Below are 27056 nucleotides of genomic sequence, written 5' to 3' on the forward strand. Positions count from 1 at the left end.
TTGCACATGAAAAAAAAAGTTTCTGTAGCTAACAACCCAACTAATGGAAGTGAATAGGTTGATTTATAAAACTTAAAATTATTTCAGAATGAGACAAGTTATATGCAAAACTGATTTGCTATATGTAGGAATATTAAGTGCAAGATGCTTCAATCATATATAAGATGAGTTAAGGAAAGAGATAGAAGATGATGCACATAGAGCTTATAGGTTTTGGACTTATGAATAAGTCTATATCTATTCTTTCATATTAACAAATATTAATAGGCTGGAATCCACTATTCATCGCTTTAATGGTTACAATTTGGCACATGTTGCCTCTCTAAAATTTTTTTTTTGGTAAAAATAAGATTTGTACTAACTTTAACCAAAGTGCAACTTTATAAGAGTGAATCCCGACACCACAAAGAGGCCTTGCACTCGTGGTGACACTAGTAAATGTCACTAAGAGTGCAAAGGTGTCGTGAGTCCAAAAAAGGGACTTGATCTCTAAAGAAAAAAAAAGAAGAGGCCAAAACAGACGGCCAAAGTGTGAAACAGAACAGAGCCGGAATGACCCTCACATCAACTAAAAATAGATGGATCGATGCCCCAGCTTGCTTCCATCCTTCGATTTCTTAAGGTGTCTTCCACATGTTTGAAAGTCGGCGCCTTGTCCCTAACAACCTTCTCAAGGTGTTTCTTGATAGCTGGTGCTTCCATAAGAAGTTGATAGATCATAGTATCAATAATTTAGCATTGCTCATACATTTGAATACTTCTCGATGAACAAAATTATAGAAAAAAAAGGGACCTAAAGCTATTGCAATTGTGCCAATTAAGTCCTAAACTTTTTTTTGAACTAATATTGCCAATTGAGTACTACATATTTTGCATTTGTGCCAATTCAATCAAGAATGATTGACATAGACACCAGCCACTCTACGTGGCTTTGCTGGGATTGACGTGGATAATTTTTAAATAATATTATAATTTTTTTTATTTTTATTTTTTATTTTTTCCCTTATTTTTCTTTCTCTTTTCTTCCTTCCTTCCTTTAGCCCGTCGAAGAGAAAAAGAAAAAGAAAAAGAAAAATAAAAATATTCAAAAAATATTCAAAAAATATTCAAATATTATTAAAATTGTCCACGTGAGCGCTAAATGCACCACATAAGATGGCTGATGTCCATGTAAGCAATAAGTATAGGATTGAATTGATACAATTGTAGAATGTTTAGGATTTTTTTGGTGATTATCCCCTTCTCAATGCAAGGATTACAGTGAGTAACGATAACTCTAGAAAAAGTAGGACACAAATGAATAAGATCACGCTTGCAACACAGAGTGAATATGACTATTTAAGAGTTTGGAGCTTTCTTATCGTCATCGTATATACTTCAACCTGTGTTGAGTATTTTATATGGTCTTTACTCTTTGATCTTTAAATTAGCCATTAGATAATCTCCAAGAAAAGGAATTTGTCGTTGCAGAAGATGTTCACAATGACGGAGATGGCGATCAAATCTTCTTGGTAATAGTGAGCTTTTCTCAAATAAGGTCACCTATACTTGGCATTAGTTCATTCAATCAAATCAATAACATTGATTCCATTCTCCTTAAGTATTCCTTCCAGATTTCGAAGCCTAAGCTTAGCTGTTAATTTATTTTGCACCTGCGAAATTGGTCAAAAGAGTATTTGGGTCGTAGTATTCAGATTGCACAAATCAGGTGAAAAATATTTTCCCATAGTGAGCCACTTTTATGAGTTTCTTGTGAATCTATCCAAGCTTTCGGCCAATACTTGACTTTCGAGCTGCTGTCCATTCAATTCTCATTGGTACATTGGTGGTTAGAACTGCACTAGCTATTTGTCTCGTCATAGCACCTTCAAGGCTTCATGAACTTCCGGTTCTCCAAGACTTGTTCACCATTCAATTCTCTTTTGGTTAGTCTTTTCACTTTGTACTTCGAATTTCAACAATGGCGACAAAGTATCCTTTATTTCTATATTACCTGAAATAAAATAACAGTTTCGTTTATCTGATAATAATAAGAAATTGAATGTTTTGTCAACTTCTAAATATTTTGTCTTATTCATGTTTAGGATGTTGGAAACTATGTTAATTCTTTTATTGGTGGAGTGATGCTTTGCTCTTTTCCCAGCATACATAAGATATATTTCATGCCTAGTCTGCAAAGGTTATAGTTTATGAGCCTTGTCCAGGGGAAAGTGAGAGGACCATTTATTAGATATGTCAAAATAAGTTAAAAGACCCATCTATTAACCAGTATATGCTGAGCTAGGTCACATATGGGTTAGCCAAATATTGCTGACTGGATTGATATGAGTTTGGGTAATAAAGCCTAATAAAATGTGGGTTTTTAGTGGGTCTAAAGCCTAGTCCACTTGCAGTCCCTCTTCACTTGTCTTTAGGTTCGATTTGGGAGTTTTTGGAGTGGGAAAACTTATTTTCTAGTTTTATCTTCTACTTATGATCTTTTATCTTTTCCAAATTGAAAAATAGTAGAAAAGACTATGATCTTTCAAGCTTTTAGAAAATCGTGAAAATTAGCATATGGTTTTATGTGTCAATATTTATTTAACTTATTGATTTTAAGAGACGGTGCATACTTCAGTGTGAAACTTCAGAATTTGCAATAAAGAAAAAGTTGCAAACAAGTCAAAAATCTGTTTAGAACCTTTTAAAAGTACAAAATTGGTATCTTTTACTCTACACGCATAGTATAAAAGTTCTTGTTTTAAATAACTATATGTTTTAGTAATGTGGGTCAGGTTGGATATGGGTTAGGTATGAGTCGGGTTGGGTATATATCTTTGAATTTGTATTGCATATAAATTAGTCAAAAGAAGTTAAATGGGTTGACATAGGTCGGAAAATTTTTGCCCCGACCCATTCTTTTGATGGCCCTAGGTAGTCATCTCTACCACACCAGGTGAATCTCAAGATGTCCAAAGTCTTCTTCATACATCTATACTTTGGTTCACTATAGTTCACTAACGAAATCGGTTTGCATTTTTTAGCAGTTTAATCTTTGTAAGTGGTACACGAACATTAGAAGTCAATTCATTTGGAGAGATGTTATGTTAGGGAGCATGCAACAGAAGCCCCATACCTTCACCTGGCAGACCCACCTTAACTAAATAACTTAAGTTAATGAGTTATAAACCAACTATAATGTAGTAATTGCTATACATCGCATCAATTATTCGACATGGGATTTTTTTAACACAACTCACACGTGCATCCTAACAATCTCTTCATCACGTATGAACTTAGTGTTAAGTCTGCTTCCCTTAATCCATGTGTCTTTTTGTATTAGATATGAAGTTTGCCATAGGGCTTGCATTGTTACAGCACAACGCCCACCGCCAAGAATTACCCAACTTCATCCACCAAATATTAGAATAGATTTGGAGCCCGTACTTAATCGACCATTGGTTTTGATACCAGATTGTTATGACCAATGTGGAGATAATAACAAAATTAAAATTGAGAAGAAAAAACGATCACAAAGATAACACTGGAGCTCATATGTGAAATATATATCGGCGGAACAAACCTAACATTGGAGCTCATATGTGAGGGGATGTGGTATAGAGCAGTTAATATATATCCTAGTTAGCCCATAACTCATTCGCTTAAGGAGGAATGTGAATTCTGTATTTTTTTTTTTTTTGTTTTCTACGATCTCACCATTTCTTCTTGCTACATTTACATAGGGCGAATACATATATAGATTAGACAAGTTTTCCGATGTCAAGTAGTTTCGAGTTATGCAAAATAAGGAGATCAATCTGTATGTAAGTGCAAATTGAATTTTGTCAAGGAGTGCTACTGATGCGCTTGTAAAGAAGTTGATCAAGAAAACCTTACAATTTTTAATGCACCGGCTTCTCCTTTTATGGGTAATATGTTATCGCTACTTTGAATATTGACCTATACAATACCGACAACGCTTAATTATATCGTTGAGACCCTTCTTAAGGCTCCATTGACCATATTAGATATGCTGCTAAAAAATGATGGAACATGAAAAATCTATCCTCTTCTGTCCTGCGTCTGTGTCTTTTTGGTAACTAATTGAACATGGGAGATGTACACATATTGTTGGACTGAATGATTGACCTGTTAACCACCTCGGATCCAGAGAAAGCAATCACAGCAAAAATAAAGCGGTCACCGTTTTCCATGATCCTCGCAAATGGTCATTAACGAACATATTCTAGCTAGAATCCGGGCTATGGTGGAATGAATGATCTTTGTCGTCGATCCTGTGGATCCTACATGTATTTAACTTGATTTAGAGTTGTATGATTCACCCGGTCGATCGACATGGATTCGGTTCGTGCAAGTATTCTCTCACGAGGCGATAGAAAATCTTCAAGTGGCAATAATGCGAAACAACTTGAACAGGAAAAAATATGACAGTCGATGGGTCTAAAATCTTGAAAACTTATGGAGAACAGCAAGGGATTATATTTCATGTCATAGAAGATTCAACTGTAGGAGTACATAGTTCAAACTCCAAACGAAATATACATATGCCCTTCACAAACCAACAAGCACACTGAGCAAACTATAGAGCTCACAAACAGACACATAGCACTTATTTATTACTGAGCATGGCTGTGCATAATCACGGACAAGCTGTCCATACTAGCGGAATAGAGCCGCTGTGAAGCTTATCAGTTGGTCACCGGCTTGTCTATATCCGATCTGGACGTCCTACCTTTTGTTCTCTGCCAATTCGGGTCTAGTTTCCTTGAATTGATGGAAGGATTCAGTGCCCTGTTCTTTTTTATCTTCGCCGCGAGCTCAGCAGGCCAAGCCAAGTCTTCCGCGCTCTCTGCATTCTCATTTTGTCGAAAGTTAGTGTCAAGTACGACTTCATTGGCCCCTATGCGAAAATAATTATCATTCTCCGGGTCGTTGCGCTTTGGCACGTCATCTGTCTTCCACGGGACAGAATAGTCGAAGGGGCGGGTACGTGTGTATGGCTTCTGATAGCCCTCCCCGCTGCTGGGGTTTCTTCTGGTACCGTAAGCAAGTTTATAGTCGCGCCACAGCTCGTGCACAGACTTTCCAAGCAACTGGATGAAGAACGCCTCGGAGTAGGAATCTTTCATGAGAGCGTTAAGATCAGCAACAAACCCGTGCTTAAGGCCATTGCAGTAGTCGAGGAAATAAGCCGTGACTGCATAACCATCGTCCCATCTTGATCCTGACCCCTTCCTCGGCCATCCTTTGGATGCGTACCCGCCTTTCAATCTCACGTAATCAGCGATGCCGTTGATAAGTCCTCTAGGGGCCATACCGTTGCCGGTCCATTGCCAAACGTGAGTCATCTCGTGGTACACCACTCCGGCGAACTCTTCTTTTATGTCTCCTCGATAGCGTTGGAGATAACGTGTGTTCAACCGAATGACGTTGTCTATAGTACTGGCGACAGCGTGTGGAGACTGAGCAAAGCTCTCGATGCGGAGAGTTACCGTATCGTACTTCTTGCCCTCGCCTTCCCTTTGATTGAAGATGTTCAAAACTTCTTCAGTCGCGCTGAATAGAACACGGGCTTTGTAGAGGCTGCTCAACTCATCGGCATATAGGTTTCCTCTGGGGACTCTAGCGGAATGGTCGATGATTTTGTACGTCGTCGCCTGCGCCGATGTCAGAGAAATCAAGAGCAGGAGCGCGAGAACAAATTGTTTCGGGGACATCCTGAAGTATGATCTTCGGATACTCGATAGGTTTCATAAGAAGATGGGACTCTATTATATACACCGAATAGGAGAAGAACAAGACAAGAAGACTTTGATTAGTCAGCCTCTCCGACCGCTATTGAGGAATCACACGGCAAGTGTTTCTTTAGGTTTTCTCACCATCAAAAGTTGGTAGACTCCGCTGTTTTTGCCGTCCTCCTGCAAACTGATGAAAACGTCGCCTCATGGCCTAAGGAAGAACCTCAAAATTGTCACCCCCCTGATCATATGTATAATCGAAAGGGATAATACGACGAAAAATCCTAAACTGGAATACATATGGCAAATTAATCCTAGATTAATTTTTTATCTACGAAAAGCTCTAAATTAGTACATCTACGCCAAATTTTACCCAAAACTAATTTTTTGAGCACCAAAATTCTCCAAACCGATCTACCCGTGGCAAATTTACCATTACAAGAAAAATCTCCAAACTGGTACGCTTGTGATAAACGGAGCATGAAAATCTCAAACTAATACACCTGGCAATTACCACGTGTTATCCAACTCAGCAAGTTGATAGTAAAATTCAACGGAAACCAATATCAAGGGTAAATTTGTCACCGATTTACTAGTTTGGGAATTTTGGTAGTAAAAAAATAATTTCAAATAAATTTATCACAAGTGTACTAGTTTAAATTTTTTGGTGGTATTAACCCTTGTCGCCATCTAGATTTCAGCAAGATTTAGGCTAATGGATTACTAAGTCAATTAACGAATTAACCTAGATCGGACTCTCCCAAATCCCGTCAAATCGCAACTTAGGTACAAGTAATTAACATGCCAAAAAATTTCAATGTGGATTCATCACTAATCTATTTATGATGAGTTGATTAGAGACATAAATAAAATCGGGAGAAATACTTTATTTCTACGAACCGTAGATGAATGAGTTCAAAGACTTAATTACGCTAATATTTCTATTAATACCCTTTCGATACCATTCAATTTATGAAAAATGTTTAAGTAGGAAGCTTGGATTAATTTTAATCTAAAGTCCTAACATGTGAGATGATCATGCGGGTGTGTAGACATTATTTGACACTCAATAATAAAAACGTTGAATAAATTGCAAGATAGGGATAAAAGAACATATCTAGATGTTGTAGCCTAAACTCTAATGCTTATCTCCCAAGTGCAAGACTTAGTCTAATGCATTTTTTTTTTATGATTTTCAATTATTTAAATGAAGGATGTGACTGAGTGAAAAGCATGTGCAATTATTCGAAGTGACATGTCATATGTGCATTTATCTAAATGACCTAAATCTAATGACATGCAAAATCAACTTAACTAGAATGATCTACAATTGAAATTAAATAACATGCCAATTGACTAATTAACATAGTCTAAAAGACATGTGAAAATGAATTGGATTTAACCAAAGTGTCAAAATTAGGCTAAATGACTTAGTCATGCAAACTAGATTAATTAGCCTAAACATGCAATTATATGAATGAACCTAGACATGATTCTAAATAACATGCAAACAATGACATGGCATTTATGACATGATAAAGTTAATGACATGGAAAACTATATGACATGGCATGATGACATGACAATAATTGATGGCATAGCAATAACATGGCAAACAATGTGACATGTAAATGATGACATGGCAATTCTGTGCATAAGATGAATCGCCTAATCTCTATGCATGACATGGAATATTCTAGACTATATGAGATATATATGCATGAGATATTTTTGGTATTTTTGTACGAATTTCGAAATTAATTATTATTAAAATTAAATCTATTCTAAATGAAGATTAACTAAAATGTCTAGGAAATAAATTGAATCTAACCCCGAAATCTTTAGCCCTAAATTTACATGTTTTAAAGTGTGTAAACCTACCTAGATAAGGATGCAATCTACTCTAAGTTGTATATCAATTTGAGCATGCCTAATCTATTTCATGCAATGCAACCTATAAGATAGAATTTCTAACAAATCCTATGTTTCTAATGCAATTTAAATTTGATTAGATAAGATTTATAGGAAACTTGCTAATCTTTTTGAGATTTTCAAATTAAGGAAATAAATAGAGATAACATGCAATCAGAATATATAGAAGATAATACATGATTTAAAAAAAACGATATTTAGTCGAAATCAACTAATGAATCGGTGGATCATACCCAAACGATTATGGGTCGGATTGTCCGATTTCCGGCGCTTATATGAAATCAGCGGATCGTACCAAGTGATTGTGGGTCGGACCGTCTTCTAAAAGCATGTTGTCATAAGGAAAATTTCCTAAATTTGGATTAATTTTCTAAATCTAGGAAAATATGCAAGAGGTATGATTAGTTCAAAAATAAGACAGTGATACGATTTTTTACCTTAATCTCGGATTAACTTTTCAAACTTGAACTTCGACGGATTGCGGACGGGATTGACCAGCACGGCAGGACTCGCGGATCATGGACACACGGATCGGTGGGGCTTAGAGATGCCCTCGCTCGCTGGTATTTTGACGGTGCTTTGTGGACCGAGTGCTCGCTAGAGATGCTGAGGGCGTGACTACATTTGGACTTCCAATTTCACCATCAGCCGCATGATACCACCTTCTTCTTCTTCTTCTTCTTCTTTTTGTGGAACTCTTTGCTCGGATCATATGGCTGGGGTTTGCTTTGTATGAATTCTCGGCCATTAAAGGGTAACGGACTTGTCCAAATTCTCTCTCACCGCGAGCTCAGTCCAATTCATTTTAGCTTGTCCACCATCGGTCCGATTAAAACGCAAATGCTTGTATGTAGAAAATTGAACTAACCTATATGAACTTAAAACTATATGAATGAATATTTTTATTCGGGGCTAAGTTAGTCTCTAATTTTTATGTAACTAATAAAAATTAAAATTTAGGTGTCAACAACCCTAATCGAAATGTTGCGTTTGTTTTGGGCAACTGTTGACACCTAAATTTTGATTTTTAATCATTCATTTAAGCATAAAATGAGAATTAGTTATAGTTCTTACAAAAATTAATTTTTCATGCATCGCATATTTATTCTCTGTCAGTCATTGCACATTTATTTAGGGTCATAAGGAATGATCTTTGTATTGCTATGTGTCCAAGAGGGATTACCATGGAAAGAAAAGGAGGTAAGGGCATAGGAGGAATAACAAGTGGGAGCCCCAGGTAGTTTTTCTTTGTGCAAGTAAGGGGATGCTTTTGACAAATCATAAACAAAACAGGCCCATGAATTGCTTTGATTTGGTCATATAACTTTTACTCGTGGCTTGAATTTTATCTCAAATCTAATCTAGCCCATTTTTTTGTCATTGAAACCTTTAGTTTATTACTCGTTGAATTAATTAAGGCCCAAAGACCTTGAAATTACGTGAGGTAGCCCATAAAATGAGAAGAAATTTTGCCAACACATGATGACATCACTTTGGCAGAAATTGATAGGTGTTTAGTTAGATTAGGACTCTTTTAAGGTCAAAATTCAAAATTTATTAAAAGAGTCTTATCTTAACTAAGATTTTATCACTAATTGGCTGCAAATAACAGAAAGTTTTGGTGGATGCGGACTCTTAAAATCTAAGGCTTACATTCGATCCCGTTCTAACTAGAACTCTCTATCCAACGATCCAAATTGACTCCTATTCCTACTAGGATTGTCGAGACAAGTTCTATAAATACAAGGCTTCGTTCACGTTGGGAGGGCGGACACTCTCAAATTGACGACACTTCTAAGGGCTGAACGAAGGGTATTCTCGAGACAATCTCCTCATTGGAAGCCTTTCGTTGTCCACCACTGAAGAGCAATTGGCGTTCCTTGCAAGCTCCGTCGTTGCATCACACGACTTAGGGCGTATTCCAAGCTGCAGATACTTTCCAGTCCACTTTGTACCGTTGTTCAACGCCAAGTGAAGGTGCACCGGTCTTTATTTGGCCTTTATTTAAATATTTAACCCTTGCACTACGTGCGATAGAACAATTGGAAGCATTCTCTAGTGATTTGCACTTCAAAAAGCACAGATTTGCGGTGGAATTCATCACGCGTGCTGCTGGAAATTCGGTTCTGAAAAGGTAAAAATCCTTGGTTCTTGATTGCTAATCCGTGGTTCTTGATTACAAATCTATATGTGTTAACTTGGTAATATGCATGCGTATTCGTGAACATACTTTGATTTGCAATTTGGAAAAACTGGAAATTTTGTTTTTGATCGAAGATAAACCGAACTTTCGTTGATTATAAAAAAAAAAAATATTCTTGAGATGTTGCTTTGATGTATTTCCTTCAATCGACTTTATATGTTGTTCTAGTCAGAAGTTGCTTGAAAAGTTTCACATCCTAGCATATCTAAAATAGTTCGATCTTTGATTGACGAGTTTAGTTCCTTTTTTAGAGCTGAAGATTTGGTTTTGTGGAATACAAATGCTGGAACAAACTCAATTGATGCACGAAATTGGTTAATACTATTGGGAACCGGTAAATAAAATTGGGACCATTGTCTTTACTGATAATAGCAAGCTGTCCAACAGATTCTTTGGATCAATTCGAAATTAAATAGGAATTTTTGGGAATCAATCATGAGCCGTTGGCATATCTCTTCATAACTGAAAGTCGCATGTTAGTGAATGGCCTGGTCTTTGGAAGTCATTGCTTGATTTGAATCGATATACATCTTTTCATGGATGGAATTTGATGATTTTGGTAGCATACAGGCTTGAGTGACATTATCTTTGGCTGATTGACCTCATTTCATGCTATGGATAAATTTTCAATTTGCCGCGATGATCTTTCTTTTTATCTTAATGATATCTTTAATCATGAGTTTAACTAGATAGCATCACCTCGTTGGTCCGTGGATAATGTTTGATTAGAGATAAGATTTGATTGAATCGGGTGCTTATCTAATCTTTGAGAATCATCTGCGACCAAATTTCCAAATCTCAAGAGATAAATTTTCCTAAGTTTAAAAGATATGAAATCCTTTGTGGATAGGGGCCTATCCCCTTTAAAATTTCGGCACCTACCCCTAGTTGGCCGAGAAATTAATTTTTTTATATACCTTAGTCTAATTCAAATATTTTTATAATCTACCTTGAGTATAATACATGCTCCCTTGTGCCTTGTCCCTCGGAATATGTGCATTGTGGATGACTATCCGACTTCACCCCCGAAGTATGACGTTATCCGCTCATGGATTTGTCTAACCTATCCCATAACTTTGGGACCAGACCGACAAATTTCATAATTAACAAATTCACCATCCGATTCCACCCCCGGGGTACGACGTGAATAAATTATCTTCTGACCCCACCTCTCGGGTACGAAGCGAATTCATCGGAAAAATTCAGATTATAAGGTGCATTGTGCTCAAGGTTTATTATATTCTTATTTGATTCATTTTTTTGTTAAAAAAATCATAAAAATCATGAAAAAATCATCATATCTTGACCTTAAATGAATTTTTTCGGAAATTACATCTTAAGAAGACTCTTAATATAAATTGGATTTTGATTAATCAATTTGTGTTAATTGTTGGACTAAAAATCATAAAACCGAAAATTCATTAAAAGGTTATGACATTTCATGTGCATTTCACATAGTCTAATTCGCCATGGATTATTATATGTCATTCATCCATTTTCATGTCATCAATATAATCCATATTGCATGCCATGTAGTTCGAAGTTCATGTTCACTTTGCATCAAATTCAATTTTTCCAAAAGTCATTCATGCATTTTTTTTTTTTTACTATACCACATGATGTAAATAAATCATCTTGCATGTCATATAGGTTAGTTCTCATATTGCACGTCATGTACTTAGAATTCACTTTCCTTTATATGCATCAAAATACATTTTCTCAATATCATCATTACTCATTTCATATAGTTGCATAGCGTTCATCTAATCAAGAAAACCCAAAAATAAATTGCACCTAAATTCATTTATTGAAATCAATTGGATTTGCCAATCAAGAAAATTTTCACAAGAATGGTACTGAAAAGGTGTTAATTGAAAAGTTAACATAATCAAGTCCCCGAATCCAAATCTCTGGTTAGCAGAAAATAAAGTATTCTCCCATACTTTATTTAGGTATCTAATCTACCTTCCGAAAAAGATTAGTGGCGGCTAAAAAAAAAATCGAAAATTCCTTGATTGAAATCATGTGAACCTAAGTTGCGAATTGGTAGAGCTTGGGAGAGCTCGGGCTAGGTTAATTAATTCATTTAATTAATTTGGTAATTCATTAACCTGAAGTTCAATCCGAATTTTAGGTCGCGACAGCAACCAACATTTGAATTTCGCTAGTAAACCTGACGTGAGTGCGTCCATCTGAACAGCAATGAAGTCTTGAGGAAACTTGACAAGTCATTGAGACCAGACAGAGAAAAATATTCTTTGTTGACTTACTTCTTCATTGAGGTAATTTGATCTTTCATTTAGGTTAATCTATGGATGGCCTATTTTTGATTGGCCCGTCGAGTGGACTTAGTTTGGTTAATTTATGATGGGCCTTTTTTTTATGGTAGTTCATTAAAATGTACCCCCTCTTTGATTCTTTACGTAACCCCATCAAACTTTTGATTGGACCTTTTGACATGGTTCCACAGCCAACTTTAATTCTTCATGGCCCACTTAATGTACTCAAGAACCTAAGTAGATCTTGGAACTGGTTTTTGGCCCCCACTTGTCATGTAAACCTGAGTAAGTTGGGAGTTACGTACATAGAATGAGAATACGAGAGAGAGAGAAGGCAAGAGTAGTTGGAAGCACAATACATTAATGTATAAGTGCATTAAAATTTCTAAAACTAACTGCGAAAGTATAACTGAGTCATAAAACATGCAATCAAGTCATAAAATTTGTTAATTTGATACAATCAAGTCTTCTCGATAGTAAAAAGAGTAAAGACATTTGTGTATTAGAAATATGATAAAGTAGAAATTTGAAAATATATAAATCAATAAGCATCGGTATTTAACTCAAATAAGAGTTGGTAGTGCGAGATCAGTTAGCAACTTGATCAAAGAAAAGTTGGCAATCACTTTAATTGAGGTGGACAATTTCTTCAAAGAGGGTTGGCGAACTTTGAGAGTTCATAACTAAGGCAAATAGAAGTCCCAACTCAATAGAGAAATTAATGAATCTAAGAAAAGTATAATAAATGTTAGTATGCCACTCAAATGGGAGTTGAAACCCAAGACAAGTTGGAAGTTTAATAAGAGAAAGTCTCATAAATTACGGAATTAAAGATTGATAATTTCATATAAGAGTTGAAAAGACTGTTGCTGGAAAAGGTAAATAGAATTTGTTAAACAATGAGAAAACCTTTCTTTTTTCTTTATGATAATAGAAGTCGATATCTAAACAAATCAAACAAATATTGGTAAACTAACTCAAATAGGAGTCGGTAGTGATTTGAGTAAGTTGACGATCATTCTAATTGAGGTCGACAATCTCATAAAAGAGTGAAAAAAAAAAAGATTAAAAAGCTGGTGAACAAGGAAATTCTAAGTGATAACTCAGTAGTAAATCTCGAAATAGGGAAAAAAAAAAAAACCTAACGAATCTTCAAACATTATCTCACTGGTTCATGACAACACGTTCACTAACGAAACCAGAGGCTCTGCCTTTTTAGCCGGTTCTTCTCTGTAAGTTGGACACAAACATTAGAAGCCAATTTCGTTTGGCAAAGAGTGTACGATCTTTTCCACGGCTCGATACATTCTCTACGATCTCGCCATATTTCTTCTCGCTTCATTTAAAAGTAGACAAGTTAGTTTCGAATTACGTGATAACGAGATCAATCTGCATATAACTACAAAAGGAATTCTGTGAGGGGGTGCTACTGATCAATCTGCTTATGCCTACTCTTCTGTCATGTGTCTCTGTCTTTTTGGTAAATGATTGAGCAAGGGAGATGGACACATATTGTTGGACTGAGTGGTTGATCTGTTCATCACCTCGGATCCATAGAAAGCAATCACAGCAAGAATAAAACTATCACCGTCTTCCATGATCATCACAAATGGTAATTAAGGGACATATTCTAGCTAGGATCCGGCCTATGGTGGAATGAATAATCTTGATCGATGATCCTGTGGTTCCCACATGTGTCTAACTTGATTTAGAGTGTTACGATCACCCGGTTCAGACGGATTCGGTCCATGCACGTATTTTCTCATGAGGCCATAGAAAAAATCTTGAAGTCACAATGACGCGAAACAACTTGAACAGGAAAAAAAGGCTTGACAGAATGATTTGGTGTTCGAAACGCTTTAGGAACTTATTGAAGTCTCTATGACAAATGCATCGGCGTCGATCTCCCATGTGTCACAGCCTAATAATCAGTAGAACCTGACTGGTGTTGTTGCTGGAGCGAGCTGCCGAAAATATGATACAGCTGGTGGGTCTAAAATCTTGAAAATTTATGAAGAACAGCATGGAATTATATTTCATATCATAGAAGATTTCAACAGTAGAATTACATATTTCAACTCCAAACGAAATAAACTTACATCCTTCACAAACCAACAAGCACACTGAGGAAAATATAGAACTCGCGAACAGACACATAGCACTTATTTATTACTGAGCATGGCTGTGCATAATCCAGGACAAGTCGTCCATACTGGCGGAATAGAGCCGCTGTTAAGCTGCTTACCACTTGGTCACGGGCTTTTCAATTTCTGATCTGGAAGTCCTACCTTTTGTTCTCTGCCAATTCGGGTCAAGTTTCCTTGAATTGATGGAAGGATTTGGCGCGCTGTTCTTTTCGATCATCGTGGAGAGCTCAGCAAGCCAAGCCAAGTCTTGTGCGCTCTCTGCAATGTCATTTTGTTGAAAGTTGTTACTGTCAAGTACGACTCCATTGACCTCTATGCGAAAGTAGCCATCATTCTCCGAAGGCTTCAAGTGGGCGTTGCTCTTTGGCACGTCATCTTTCTTCCACGGGACAGAATTGTCGAAGGGGCGGGTGCGCGTGTATGGCTTCTGATAGCCCTCCTCGCTACTGGAGATTCTTGTGGTACCATAAGCAAGTTTATAATCGCGCCACAGCTCGCGCACAGGCTTTCCAAGCAACTGGATGAAGAACGTCTCGGAGTAGGAATCTTTCATGAGAGCATTAAGCTCCGCGACGAAACCATGCTTAAGGCCATTGCAGTAGTCGAGAAAGGAAGCCGTGACTGCATAACCATCGTCCCATCTTGATCCTGACCCCATCCTGGGCCAGCCTTTGGATGCGTACCCGCCTTTCAATCTCACATAATCAGCAATGCCGTTGATGAGCCCTCTAGGGGCCATACCGTTGCCGGTCCATTGCCAAACATGGGTCATTTCGTGGTACACCACTCCGGCGAACTCTTCTTTTATCTCTCCTCGATAGCGTTGGAGATAACGCGTGTTCAACCGAATGACGTTGTCTATGGTACTGGCGACAGCATGTGGAGAAGGGAAGCTCTCGATTTGGAGAGTGACCGTATCATACTTCTTGCCCTCGCCTTCCTTTTGATTGAATGTGTTCAAAACTTCTTCAGTCGCGCGAAATAGAACACGGGCTTTGTAGTGGGTGCTCAATTCATCAGCATATTTGTTTCCTCCAGGAGCTCTAGCGGAATGGTCAATGATTTCATACATCGTCCCGTGCGTCGATGTAAGAGAAATCAAGAGCAGGAATGCGAGAACAAACTGTTTCGGAGACATCCTGAAGTATGATCTTTGGCTACTTGATAGGTACCACAAGAAGATGTGAGACTATTTATATACACTGAATAGAAGAAGAACACGACAGGAACTCTCGATCAGTCAGCCTCTCCCGAGTGCTACTTTTTGGTATCACATGGCAAGTGAATTTCGATCCTTTAGGTTTTCTACGTTGTTTTGGCCGTCCTCTTGTAATCGGATGAAAAAGTCGCCTCATGAGCCAAGGAAGGAGGACAAATCTGTCACTCTCCTGATCCTGAAGCGTTGCATTTGCTGTGATGAAGGTGCAAAATGCCAAAATACCATTCTTCTTTTATTCAATATCACAGTAATAGGAAAATTTATCAAAAGAGTACCAGGGTTTTCTTCCAACTGATAAAACAAGATACAAGAGATTAAATGTCAACATACAATTCTTGTCATTCTGTACACTATTTCATGTAGCTGTCAGTTTTTGATTTATCAAAGTTCGGTTCAACTTATGTTCACCCTATGATGCCTTTTCAATAGATTTCTGCTGCAAAGGTTATAGGGTATATGATGAGTTGGGTCATACACGATCGCTAAATGGGCCAATGTGGATTTGAGTAATAAAGTCCCATCAAAACGTAGGTTTTTAATGGGTGTAAAGTCCAAACCATCTGCAGTCCCTCTTCAATTGTGTTTGGGTTCAAATTGGAGGTTTTTGGGTTGGGCTATTTATTTTCTAGCTTAGCTACTTATTTTTTTTTTTCCCAAAATTGAAAAATAGTAAAAGAATTATCATCTTTCAAGCTTCAGAAAACCGTGAAAAATAGAGTGTGATTTTACATGTCAATATTTATTGACTTATTGATTTAAGAAACGTCGGACACTTCATGTGAAACTACAAAAATTTGCAAAAAGAAAAAGTCGCAAACAAATCAAAAGTCTTGTTTGGAACCTTATAAAGCTACTCAAAAAATTACCTTTCACCCCACATAAATAGTATAAAAGTTATTATTTTTAAATATCTATATGTTTTAGTAACGTGAGTCAGGTCGGGTATGTGTTAGGTACATATTGGGTCAGTATGTGTCATTAAATTTGTATTGCATTAAAGTCAAAACAGGTTAAGTGATTTATAGGTTAAGTGGGTTTATATGGGTTAGACCATTTTTTATCCGTAACAACCCACCCATTTCAAAAGGCCCTAGTTGTCATCTCCAGCACGCCCGATGAGACTCAAGCTGTGCAAAAGTCTTCTTCATGCATTTATAGTCAACGGCTCATGACAGTTCACTCATGAAACCATCGGCTCTGCATGTTTAAAAGTTCGTTCTCTGTAAGTGGTACAAAAACATGAGAAGTCAATTCTTTTGGAGAGATCTTTTCATTGGTATAAGAGTTATTGGTATTTCTTTCTTGTAGATTGTAAAATAAGAATTTAAAAGAAAATCAGAGTCTATTGCAAGATTCTCCACGTTATGTTTCTTCATGGATGGAGTTTCTTCTCTTTAGATTATTCTTTTCTTCAGGGAGTCAATTCTTTCACTTACACGTGCGGTGAAAATGTTAGCATTTAGACTAAATTCATAAATGTTGTCGATTTAGTTGAAAAAATTATCGATGTTGATTCATGGCTATTCCGGCCACTTTAATAGATCAAGGAATGACCGATAAGAGCTCGCAATCTATGGATGAAATGAGATTGAAGTAGATGAGAATCGATTTATAATAGCAAAATCGACAAATCAAAGGAAATTAAGGAGGATAGGAAGATCCGATGGCCAATTGGATGAACTCCGGCCACCACCCGTGAACAAGAAGTACGCTAGCATTGTGAGGATCGGGAGTCGGAGGATCACTGGACTTCCATTAGTCCTAGCCTTGCAATGAGCTAGGCGAGGCTTCAAAGGATACTGGCACGGCAACGACTTGGTAAAAGGTCGCTAATGAGAAAGCCAGCACAAAGAGAGAGAGAGAGAGAGAGAGAGAGAGAGAGAGAGAGAGAGAGAGAGAGAGAGAGAGAGAGAGAGAGAGAGAGAGAGAGAGAGAGAGAGAGAGAGAGAGAGAGAGAGAGTGTGAGTGTGTGTGTGTGTTTGGACTTAGAGAGAGAATTTAGATCTGAAGAATGAGACCTCCCTTTGGTTTTGGAGGGAAAAATGAATTGTGGTCTTAAGATTGATCTAATGGCTCACTTTGAACTTATGGACATTTTGATAAATTGATTACATGGTAATATCGTAATTTCTGCTCGGTGGACCTAAGGTGCGTCGATCATGGCTGAATGTGGCTGGCATTTGGACGCCAAAGGGCCATTTTGGCTGGAAAGTGTGCGGGATGGACCAGGTTGAGCCAGGGTTGAAATTGTGCTCAATTTGGTTCAATCCTAGTTCCATTTTATCCACATTCCCTATTTTTCCCGATTATGATGAATTGATAATTTTTTCCTAGAAATTGGACCTGAATAAATGCAAATTGGATAATCTGGATTGACCTAGTTTGGACAAATGACCAATTAATGCGTGAATTTAACTCGAGTACATGTTGGTGACTAATGAGAGTTGGTAGCCACTGAAACTAATTGATAGTTTAATCCTTAAAATTATGGCAATGCACTAAGACACACATTAATGCACATAGTAAGTTGGTGAATTTAAGTTGTTGATAAGAAAGGAAATTAAAAAGCGATAGAAGAATCAAATCTCTGGGTAATCTTTTTTTTTTTTTTTGGTCGAAACCTCTGGATAATTTTTTGATTGTCAGAAAAATTAGCAATTAAGTGCCAGTAAGTTATCAATAAATTACCATAAAATCAAGTGACCGATAACTTCTTTCTGAAATTTACTAACTAAAAAAGATTTCCGTTCTGGAACAAGTCCGATTGTCCCAAATTCATAAGTGAGATAAGAAAAAAAAAGGTCACCAACTGATCCTATGAAACATCATAGTATAGAGAAGATTGGCTACAAGAGGAGTACGTATCTTCTTCATAACAATCGAGACCCTAAGTATGATCGGAGACCTAAAAATGGAAAAAGGACTCGCAATAGAAAACATAGATATTAAAAGAGAAACTTAAAATGCACTCTTATTAGGTAGACTCAGTGACATCTGATCCTTATATAACCTTCTCCCACAACGTAGACTCATATATCAGATTAGAGTAAACTTAGTTCAAATTCTAAAATAAAGTACACGTATGCCCTTCACAAACCAGTGGATTGTTGCACCGATCTTTTCAATCAATTTTTAAGCAAGCAAACAGCTCCAGACTCCATTGCAGTTTCCCAAATTCTTAACCAAGTCTTTTGAACTCCCTGCAATGTCATTTCGTTGAAAGTGGTTAGCTTCAAGTGCAACTCCAGTGAACGCTGCGCGTAAGGAGTCATGTTTATGCTCCAGGGAATTCAAGTTGGCTTTGTTCTCCAGCACATATTCTGGCTTCAACAGGATGTAATTGTATTTGGGGCTGGTGCGTGGGAATGCCCTTAGATAGCCCTCCTCGTCACTGGGGATTCTTCTGGTACCACGAGCAAGTTGATAATGGCGCCACAGCTCGTGCACAGACTTTCCAACCAACTGGACGAAGAACGCCGCAGAGTAGGAATCTTTCATGAGAGCATTAACCTCGGCGACGAAACCGTTCTTAAGGTCATTGCAATATTCGAGAAAATAAGCCGTGAGTGCAAAGCCATCGTCCCATCTCGATCTTGAGCCCCTCCTTGGCCAGCTTTTGGATGCGTACCCCCCTTTCAATCTCACATTATCGGCAATGCCATTGATAAGCCCCGTAGGAGACATACCAATGCCGGTCCATTGCCAAACGTGCGTCATCTCGTGGTACACCACTCCGGCGAACTCTTCTTGTATATCTCCTCTGTAGTGGAGGTAATCTACGTTCAACCGAATGAGGTTCCCTTTAGTACTGGCAACCACAAGTAGGTTACGAAAGCTCTCGATTAGGAGAGTTACTTCGTTGTACTCCTTGCCTTTGCCTTCCTTCTGATTGAAGGTGTTCAAAACTTCTCTAGTTGTGCCGAATAGAACCCGGGATTTGTAACGGCTGTCCAATTCATTGGCGTGTTTGTTTCCCCCAAGAACTTCATCAGAGTGGTTGATGATTCGGTATATTGTCGCCTGCGTTGATTTCACAGAAATCAAGAGCAGGAGTGCTAGAACAAAGCGTTTGGGAGACATTCTGAACTATGGTCTTTTTGGATGCTTGACGGGTTTCACAAGCAGATGTGAATATTTATATACACTGAATAGAAGAAGAACATGAGAGGCAGTCTTGATTAGTCAGCCTTTTTGGTATCACAAGGCAAGCTTTTAAATAAATTTTAGGTTTCCTCATTATCAACTGCTGTGACACTACGTTGCTCTTACCGTCCGCTGGTGAACTGATCATATATTTTATTGAAGTGGTGCGTTTGTGTTGGATATAGACACTTCGATGTTTTCTAGTAAACCTAATGTGCTGGCTACTCACATCATGCACTTATTCTTTTTGACTTATCACTATTGGGAAAATTTCTTTGTTTGGGACGAAATACATGACCAACAAATGGGAAAGTCCAGCTTTTACATATATCATGATTGGTCTTGAAGGAGCTTCGGAGACCCCCCATTTTTAAAATCTAGTAATCAAGGGCAATTACTGCTAAATTTTATTATTAACTTACTTAAAAAACTCGCTTTTTTCATAAATAAAAGCGCGGATATTTTATTAATAACGCCGGCCACAAATTTAGGATTGAAGAAGTAAATTTAGGCATGGTGCTTGGGATAAACTTCTCTCAATGGAAGAGCTCTTCTCTATCTCCGTGTTGATAGTCAAACCAAAACCTTAAAACAACCTAAACCCTTTACCCTTCCGATGTCCTCCTCCTTCACTGTACCCCTCAACGCGTCCGCCATTCTCTTCCTTATCCTTTATTGATTCTAATTCCAGCACGGTCCCACGGTTTTCCCTTCCCTTATAAACCCTAACCCTGTCTCGAATCATGTTTCCAAATCTACTTGTTTTTCGCCCCTTGTTCGCATACTCCCCTTTGTTTTCTGCCCTGCTTCTGTGGTTTCCGTCCCAACACAACATATTCATTTTCTTTGTTGCTGGTAACTGTTGTATCTAGCAACATCACATAGAGGGAAGGAGGGATGAATAGATGGTTTTAAATAATTTTGACTATAAAATACAGAATTAAAAGAATCATGTCAAAATGTACATAGAATCTAAATATGAATGTGTAGTTTATGATTTCGAACATGAGTATGCAATTTCTGAGTATGCGGATTCTGAATATGAACACCAGTATGCAATATTCTATCAAACACAATGATATGAGTTTAGAGATAGAGAATATTGCACACGACGACTATAATGGTTCGGCTTACATCAAACCTACATCCACTCTGTCACGACGACAGCCTGTGACGCCCTAGAAATTCGTAGATCGTAAGAGATCGAATTCAATAAAAAGGACTATTATTGGATTTTAGTCGATGCAAAATTTCGGATTTTGAGGAATTAAGGGACGAATTTTGTACGGTTCCTGGTTTGTTGGTCGGTTTAAATTAGGTCTCGAAAATCTTAGTCGTCGCGTTTTAGGATTTATTTCTAGCGCCCGAACCTTTTCTTGACCGAGCTTAGCATGTGAAAAGATCAAAATGCCTTCAATTCAGTGTGCCAAAAATTCGTTCAGTCCCAATTTATTAAATTACCATTTTGCCCCTCTTGTATTCATAAAATGCCAAAACATTTGAATTTGAGTGGGCCCCACCACCCTTCACCTCACCACCTACCCATCATCTCACATCAAGTCTCTCTCTCTCTCCTCAGCCGGCCCCCCTCCCCCACGTGACTTCTCTCTTCTCCTCTTCTTCTTCTTCTTCTTCTTCTTCCTTTGGTCTTCTTCTGCTGCTTCATCTGTTGTGCGATGCCCCACCCCCACCCCACACCCCCCCCCCCACCCACCACCCGACGCCTTCTGTGCTGCTGCCACAAGGTCGCGCCGCCGAGCGCACCGGTCGCCGCCAGAAAAAAACCCCAGCCCGAGGACCCGCGACCCTCTCCTCCCTCTCGGCCCTTCTATTTGCCGCCCAGCTCTGCGAAGCCCGAGCTTCCTCCGCCGTTACCGTCCAGCCCCCCCAGTCGGCCGTGTCCCGTGCCGTCGCCTGGTCAGTAGCCCCGGAGCCGAGCTCCCCCGAGACTTGCGACTCCATCCTCCTCCTCGTCCTCTGTTCATAGCCTGACCTCCGACCCGCGACCAGGCGGGCCGAGTTTTCCTTGCCGGTTTCACGACGCCTCGCCCAACAACCACCCGCTAGCCACCAGTCGCCACCCACACCCACTGCCAGTCGCCGCCTGTCCTCGCCATCGCCGTCACCAGCCCCCAGATCTGCGAGTCCTCCACCCGAGCCCCGTCGGCCTGCTGTCCAGACGCCTCTCGTCGTTCGTCGTCCAACCCCACCACTTCGTTTTGCAGCCCAGGCCACCACCGAGCCACCTCCTCCTCTGCCGCCCCCAGCCACCATTGGTCCTGTTGCTGCTCGACCGGCCCCCTCGACCACGAAGAGTCCGCTGATCGCCGTCGGCCGCGAGCTAGCCGGGAGCTGCTTGCCCTTCGCCGTGATGCCGCGCCGACCCGAGCCCACGAACCGCCACCAGCCATCGTCCCGAGCGCCAAAATTACTGTTCTGTGAACAGTACCGACCGTGAACAGTACCGCATCGTGAACATTATCCGGCCTAAATAGGCCGTTAATTTCACAGTGGATTAAAGGCTGACACATGATCATTTCTCTTGGAAGTTTAAACACATTTAAATGGAAATTGGGTATTCTTTCTCTTTATTTACAATATTTAGTGACTTAAAAATTAAAGAAAGATGGACAAAAGCCCGGTACATAATCATTTCTTGGAGAGAGACATGCATGACAAGGTGAACACCAAACTTTATCACAGTTTTACCACCATTTTAAGTAAATTTGGTATGACAATATCGGTTAGGGGTAATTATGGCACGAGTGTATTAGTTTGAGGTTCTTGTAATATATAAATTAGTTTGGGATAAATGTGGCATAATTGTACCAGTTTGGGAGTTTTTGTTATTCAAATATTAATTTGAGGTAAGGATGGCATGGATATACCAATTTTATGATCTTTGGTGATACTAACGCACATTAATAACTAGACAAAAGAAACGAGAGAGAATCACCGGGATCGCGGTTGCTCATGGAATTTAATCACTAAGCTTAATTCACGGGTCCACCAAAAGTAGTTGAAGTTCTCACGGACTTCACTAAGAAAGCAAAATTGCTTTGTAAAGTCGATTATTTTTGACAAAAAAAAAGAGAAGGTCGATTACTTCTCTTTGTGGTCTTTGCTTATGTAACATCACTAAGCCCTCATTTGTTTTGAAGTATAAGCATACTGAAATGGAAATGGAGTATCCCTTCTCTTTCTTTACTATGTTTTGTGACTTGAAATAAAGATGGAACAGGCGCTCGGTACACTTCCATTTCTTACGAAGATGGATAACACCATATCCTATCCGAGTTTCATAAAATTTACCAATGTTAAAGCATGCATTATAAAATGATTTCAAATTTCGAAATGCTGCTTACACCTTCTGTAAGAATAGTTTATAACTGCATAGTAGTAGTTTTTTTTTTTTTCACTTAATTCTTAAAACGGCGTAGAGATTAATTTCGGCGAGCCCCGCAATAACCACAGATAAAAACTACTTGCGGATTGAGTGTCATGCGAGGAAAGATGACTGATTCACACCGGAGTCAAAAACAAAACTTTCAAGTATAGAGAAGGTAGCGTACGCTTAACTGGATTAGCTAGAATTCACATAGGTAGAACATAATAGCGTGTGCTTCCCAAAGAATGTTCGAGCTTAAGAAGGGTTACAACTCGAAGGAGGATGTAAGAAAGTGAAACTATATGTGAAGTACAATAACACAACAGTAACCTAAGAGCTAGACCAAGACAAAATGTAATCACTCGACAAGCTAGACTAGCTCGCCTCCCTCCCAAACATAATACTATATTGTGGGAACAAACCTTTTCCAATCAAACTGTGCATGGTCCTCTAAACATCATTGCCATCTCCAAATGGGAAATTAGCAGAAATTATGGGAGCGCTTGATGAAGTTGAGAATGTTTCTAATTCCATCTCGGCTTTGTCATCATCAACTTGCTCATCCGGTGGGTAAATAAGCGGTTTTGGAGGCATTTGAATATTACCAATTTCTCCTTCAAGCATTTCTAAGACTTTGTTCATCGGGGGCCGATGGTTGGGGATCAATTGTATACACCAAAGTGCAACCATTATCATCTTTTTCATCAACTTCCTTTCCTCTTCTACAACTTCTTCCATGTCAATACTTTCTCCTTCATTGACTTTGTCGTACACCCACATCGGAAAATAAATTTGGCTCGAGTGTTCTGCATTTGCATTAAGATTTTTCCTTCTACCTGCCATTTCCATGAGCAACATCCCGAAGCTATAGACATCCGCTTTATAAGACACACCACCGATGTTTTTGTAGAACAACTCGGGCGCCATATAACCCAAAGTTCCTCTTGCAGCATAGAATGAGACTATGCTATGATCGGTGGGGTAAAGTTTCGCGAGTCCAAAATCAGAAACTTTCGGAGTGAAATTCTTGTCTAAAAGAATATTGTGAGGTTTGATATCAAAGTGTAATATTTGCATGTCACACCCCCGATGTAAGTATTCAATCCCCTTTGCCACTCCAAGAGCAATCTCATATATTTTCTTGTAATCCAGAAGCTTATCACCATCCTCGGTGAAAATGTGCTTATCTAAAGATCCATTTGACATGAAATCATACACGAGAGCTTGTTTCGAGCCTTCAAAGCAAAAACCGGTGAGCTGCACCACATTACAATGGTGAATTCTCCCAATAGTAGCCACTTCACTAATGAAATCTTGGCCATGAGCCTTGGACTTCTTCAAAATTTTGATAGCCACTTCGTTACCGCTCTCGAGCATTCCTTTGTACACAGAACCATACCCCCCTTCACCTAACTTGTGCTTAAAGTTTCTGGTGATTTTCTTAATATTCGAGTAAGAGTACCTTATGGGCAAAAAGTTGTTATGAGCTTGCAAAAATTCTTCGATGTTATGGTCCATTGCTAAGTGCCGTCTTACGTACTTGTAGATCAGAAATATCGCGACAAACGGCATCCCGATCACGAACTTGGCTACACAGAAAAGCACTGAAGAAAATTTCGATATGTTAGAGCAAAAAAAATTTCATAATTATTGTACGAATAAATAATTGCGGCTTACCTAACAGTATTGGAATATCCCAAGCTATCCAAACGGCAATATCACTTGGGACACCTGTGGAAGGAATGAATCAATAATGTGAAAAAGAAATTGAAGGAAAAAAAAATTGGAATGCAAAACACACGAGGAAACAGAGATGGAGCAAGCCACTCTGTCCAAAAGAATATGAGAAGTGTGATGCGTACATTTGTAAATAGATGGAAGGAATAAGCTTCAAAGGAAGGATTTGATATAAGAAACACATTTTGCATAATTAGCGGTCAACAAATCTAGAGAAACGGTGCGTTTTATTTTTAATGAAAATAATTTTGTTCATCCCATCGACACGTGGATACAATCTTTTAAGGATTGTTAACGAGTGTGTCTTGGATTATTAGTTAAGTGACTAATTAAAGAACTAATTAAGAAAATAAAAAAAATGCAAAGTCTATGCCAACAAAAAACTAGTCATGTGGTTGGTCGCACAAGAATCATCTTTTTTTTTTTCCTTTTTTCTTTTTACATTGGGAGATTTAGTCCTTTTGTTGAAAAAAGAATAATCTAGACACTTGTCTACATTGACGTACACCATCATCTATATTTTGACATCATTTTCTTGGACATTAGATATTTCTTTCATTTTCCAGTTTCGAAGCGAAAGTAGCAAGTGAAAGAGTGTGCAAAATCATGCAAAATTACGGTGAAAGTTCATTACCGATCGATACTTACCGCCAAAGTAGAGCATGGATCTGCAAACCTGACCTCCGGAATCAAAGTAGTTATAGACATGAAAGTAGCCATACAAATCAAAGTAGCAAAAGGAAATAGGCTTCAATGTAGAAACTGGACCAAAGTAGAGAGTAAATCCATCGGCCATGCTGCTATGGATACGCTCGTAGTTGTAGGAGCTACTATTGATCTGCTCCTCCACCCCGAAAGAATCATATGATACCCACGTCCAGCTGCTAATGGTACAAAAATCCTCGACATCCGATCTTGTTGGGTCAATCAGAGCATACAAGTTCCAATTCGATGATCTGTTGGAAGAGTACGACCCCTCAATGCATGGACCGGTAGAGATATAGAATGGAGAACTAACCGGCTTTGAGCGGTTTACAATGACCACAGTACGATGGGTAAACCAGTAGTATGGGTTGATTGGATCGGAATGATTGTCGAAATTATACAGAGCCCATGAATGACGTGGGAGAGATGAGCAATTATCCTCTTGCAGCCCATCGTCAACCAATCTAATTTCGTAGGCGAAATAATTGATAGATTGCACATAAAATCGGCCATCATGGAAATGCATAACAGTGCGATTATTTTCACAAACCAGCTCTTTATTGCGGTCACCGCATCCCTCCGGATCATTGTTCAGTCGGAACGGATGACTTATGTTGCGAATATCAGCACAGGAAGAAGCGATGCACCGCGGATTACTTGACCGGGCATCGCTAGTCATCGCCTGCAGTAGAACAAGAATGAGGAGCAACAGTGGATGGATATTCATGGAGCTGGGAGGATTACACATGACTCTTTTCGACAATGGGAATAAGAGAAATTGGTAAACAATCGCTTGGTGCTGGTGGAGGAGGCACGATATAAAAGGATTGAAAAACAGATTGGATGAACCTCGACCGTCGATTGATTGGAGACTTGGAGTCGCCTCGTCCGATAGAAATGCCCGAGTCAGTCAACGTAAGAAATGCATGGAAGTTGATAAATTAAAAGAGGTGGGCCCAAACTCAAACTGATGTTCCCATTATTGGTAGAGTCATGTCCAACCCTAATCGAGCTGACCTACATACGCGGCGCATCTTGGAAACTTACGCCCATTGGAGGAGAGGCTTAACAAGATAAAAAGATTGAAACAAGATGGGACGATCCTTGTTTGACTGGAGACTTTGGAGTCCCCTTGTACTATAGAGAAGCACAAAGTCGGTCAACGGAGTAAACGCATGCAAGTCAAGAAATTAAAGAGGTGGACCCACCCAAACTGAGTGGAGGTTCCCAATTTGACCTTTCCTCCTCCGCCTTTTCCACGCTATTGTTGGGTCCCACATCTCTGCTTTTCTCCTTATTTTCTTCTTCGTTTGTTTCTCCTCCATATTTGTTAAATTAAGGCGCAAATTTTTGACGTAATTCTAATTCCTTAGGCGGTCGAATCACTTAATAAAACGGGCTATTTTCTCATTTTCATTCTCGAAAGATACTTAATAATTCATAATCAAATACATTTTGAGGTACGTCGTTGTGATGCTTTGAGGCATAACGGTTCGAGTGGCAAATCTGTTTCAAATGTGATAAGTATGTTCTTCTTATTGGCTCTATATTAATTTGCTGAAGTT

At 38.8% G+C, this 27056-nt stretch overlaps 3 protein-coding genes and 1 pseudogene across 3 annotated transcripts; all 4 read right to left on the minus strand.

Moving 5' to 3' along the window:
* Nucleotides 1-4688: 4688 nt before the first annotated feature.
* On the minus strand, nucleotides 4689-5760 carry LOC125315215. The gene has a single exon (XM_048279649.1). It carries the CDS (start codon nucleotides 5715-5717, stop codon nucleotides 4689-4691), a length of 1029 nt encoding a protein of 342 aa, XP_048135606.1. The 5' UTR covers nucleotides 5718-5760.
* Nucleotides 5761-14207: 8447 nt separating this feature from the next.
* On the minus strand, nucleotides 14208-15437 carry LOC125315090. The gene has a single exon (XM_048279086.1). The coding sequence runs from the start codon at nucleotides 15435-15437 to the stop codon at nucleotides 14394-14396; it is 1044 nt and encodes a 347-aa protein (XP_048135043.1). The 3' UTR covers nucleotides 14208-14393.
* Nucleotides 15438-23499: 8062 nt separating this feature from the next.
* Nucleotides 23500-23976, minus strand: LOC125315216 (PR5-like receptor kinase). Its single transcript, XM_048279651.1, has one exon. It carries the CDS (start codon nucleotides 23974-23976, stop codon nucleotides 23500-23502), a length of 477 nt encoding a protein of 158 aa, XP_048135608.1.
* LOC115746622 lies at nucleotides 23878-26526 on the minus strand (annotated as a pseudogene).
* Between the last annotated feature and the right edge of the window lie 530 nt (nucleotides 26527-27056).

This window comes from Rhodamnia argentea, chromosome 5, assembly GCF_020921035.1.
Source record: "Rhodamnia argentea isolate NSW1041297 chromosome 5, ASM2092103v1, whole genome shotgun sequence".
Taxonomy (NCBI): Eukaryota; Viridiplantae; Streptophyta; class Magnoliopsida; order Myrtales; family Myrtaceae; genus Rhodamnia; species Rhodamnia argentea.

What these genes read in the sequence shown, in the direction of transcription:
- LOC125315216 (XM_048279651.1), bottom strand. Translation starts at nt 23,976, where the DNA reads ATGGCGCCCGAGTTGTTCTACAAAAACATCGGTGGTGTGTCTTATAAA.
- LOC125315090 (XM_048279086.1), bottom strand. Translation starts at nt 15,437, where the DNA reads ATGTCTCCGAAACAGTTTGTTCTCGCATTCCTGCTCTTGATTTCTCTT.
- LOC125315215 (XM_048279649.1), bottom strand. Translation starts at nt 5,717, where the DNA reads ATGTCCCCGAAACAATTTGTTCTCGCGCTCCTGCTCTTGATTTCTCTG.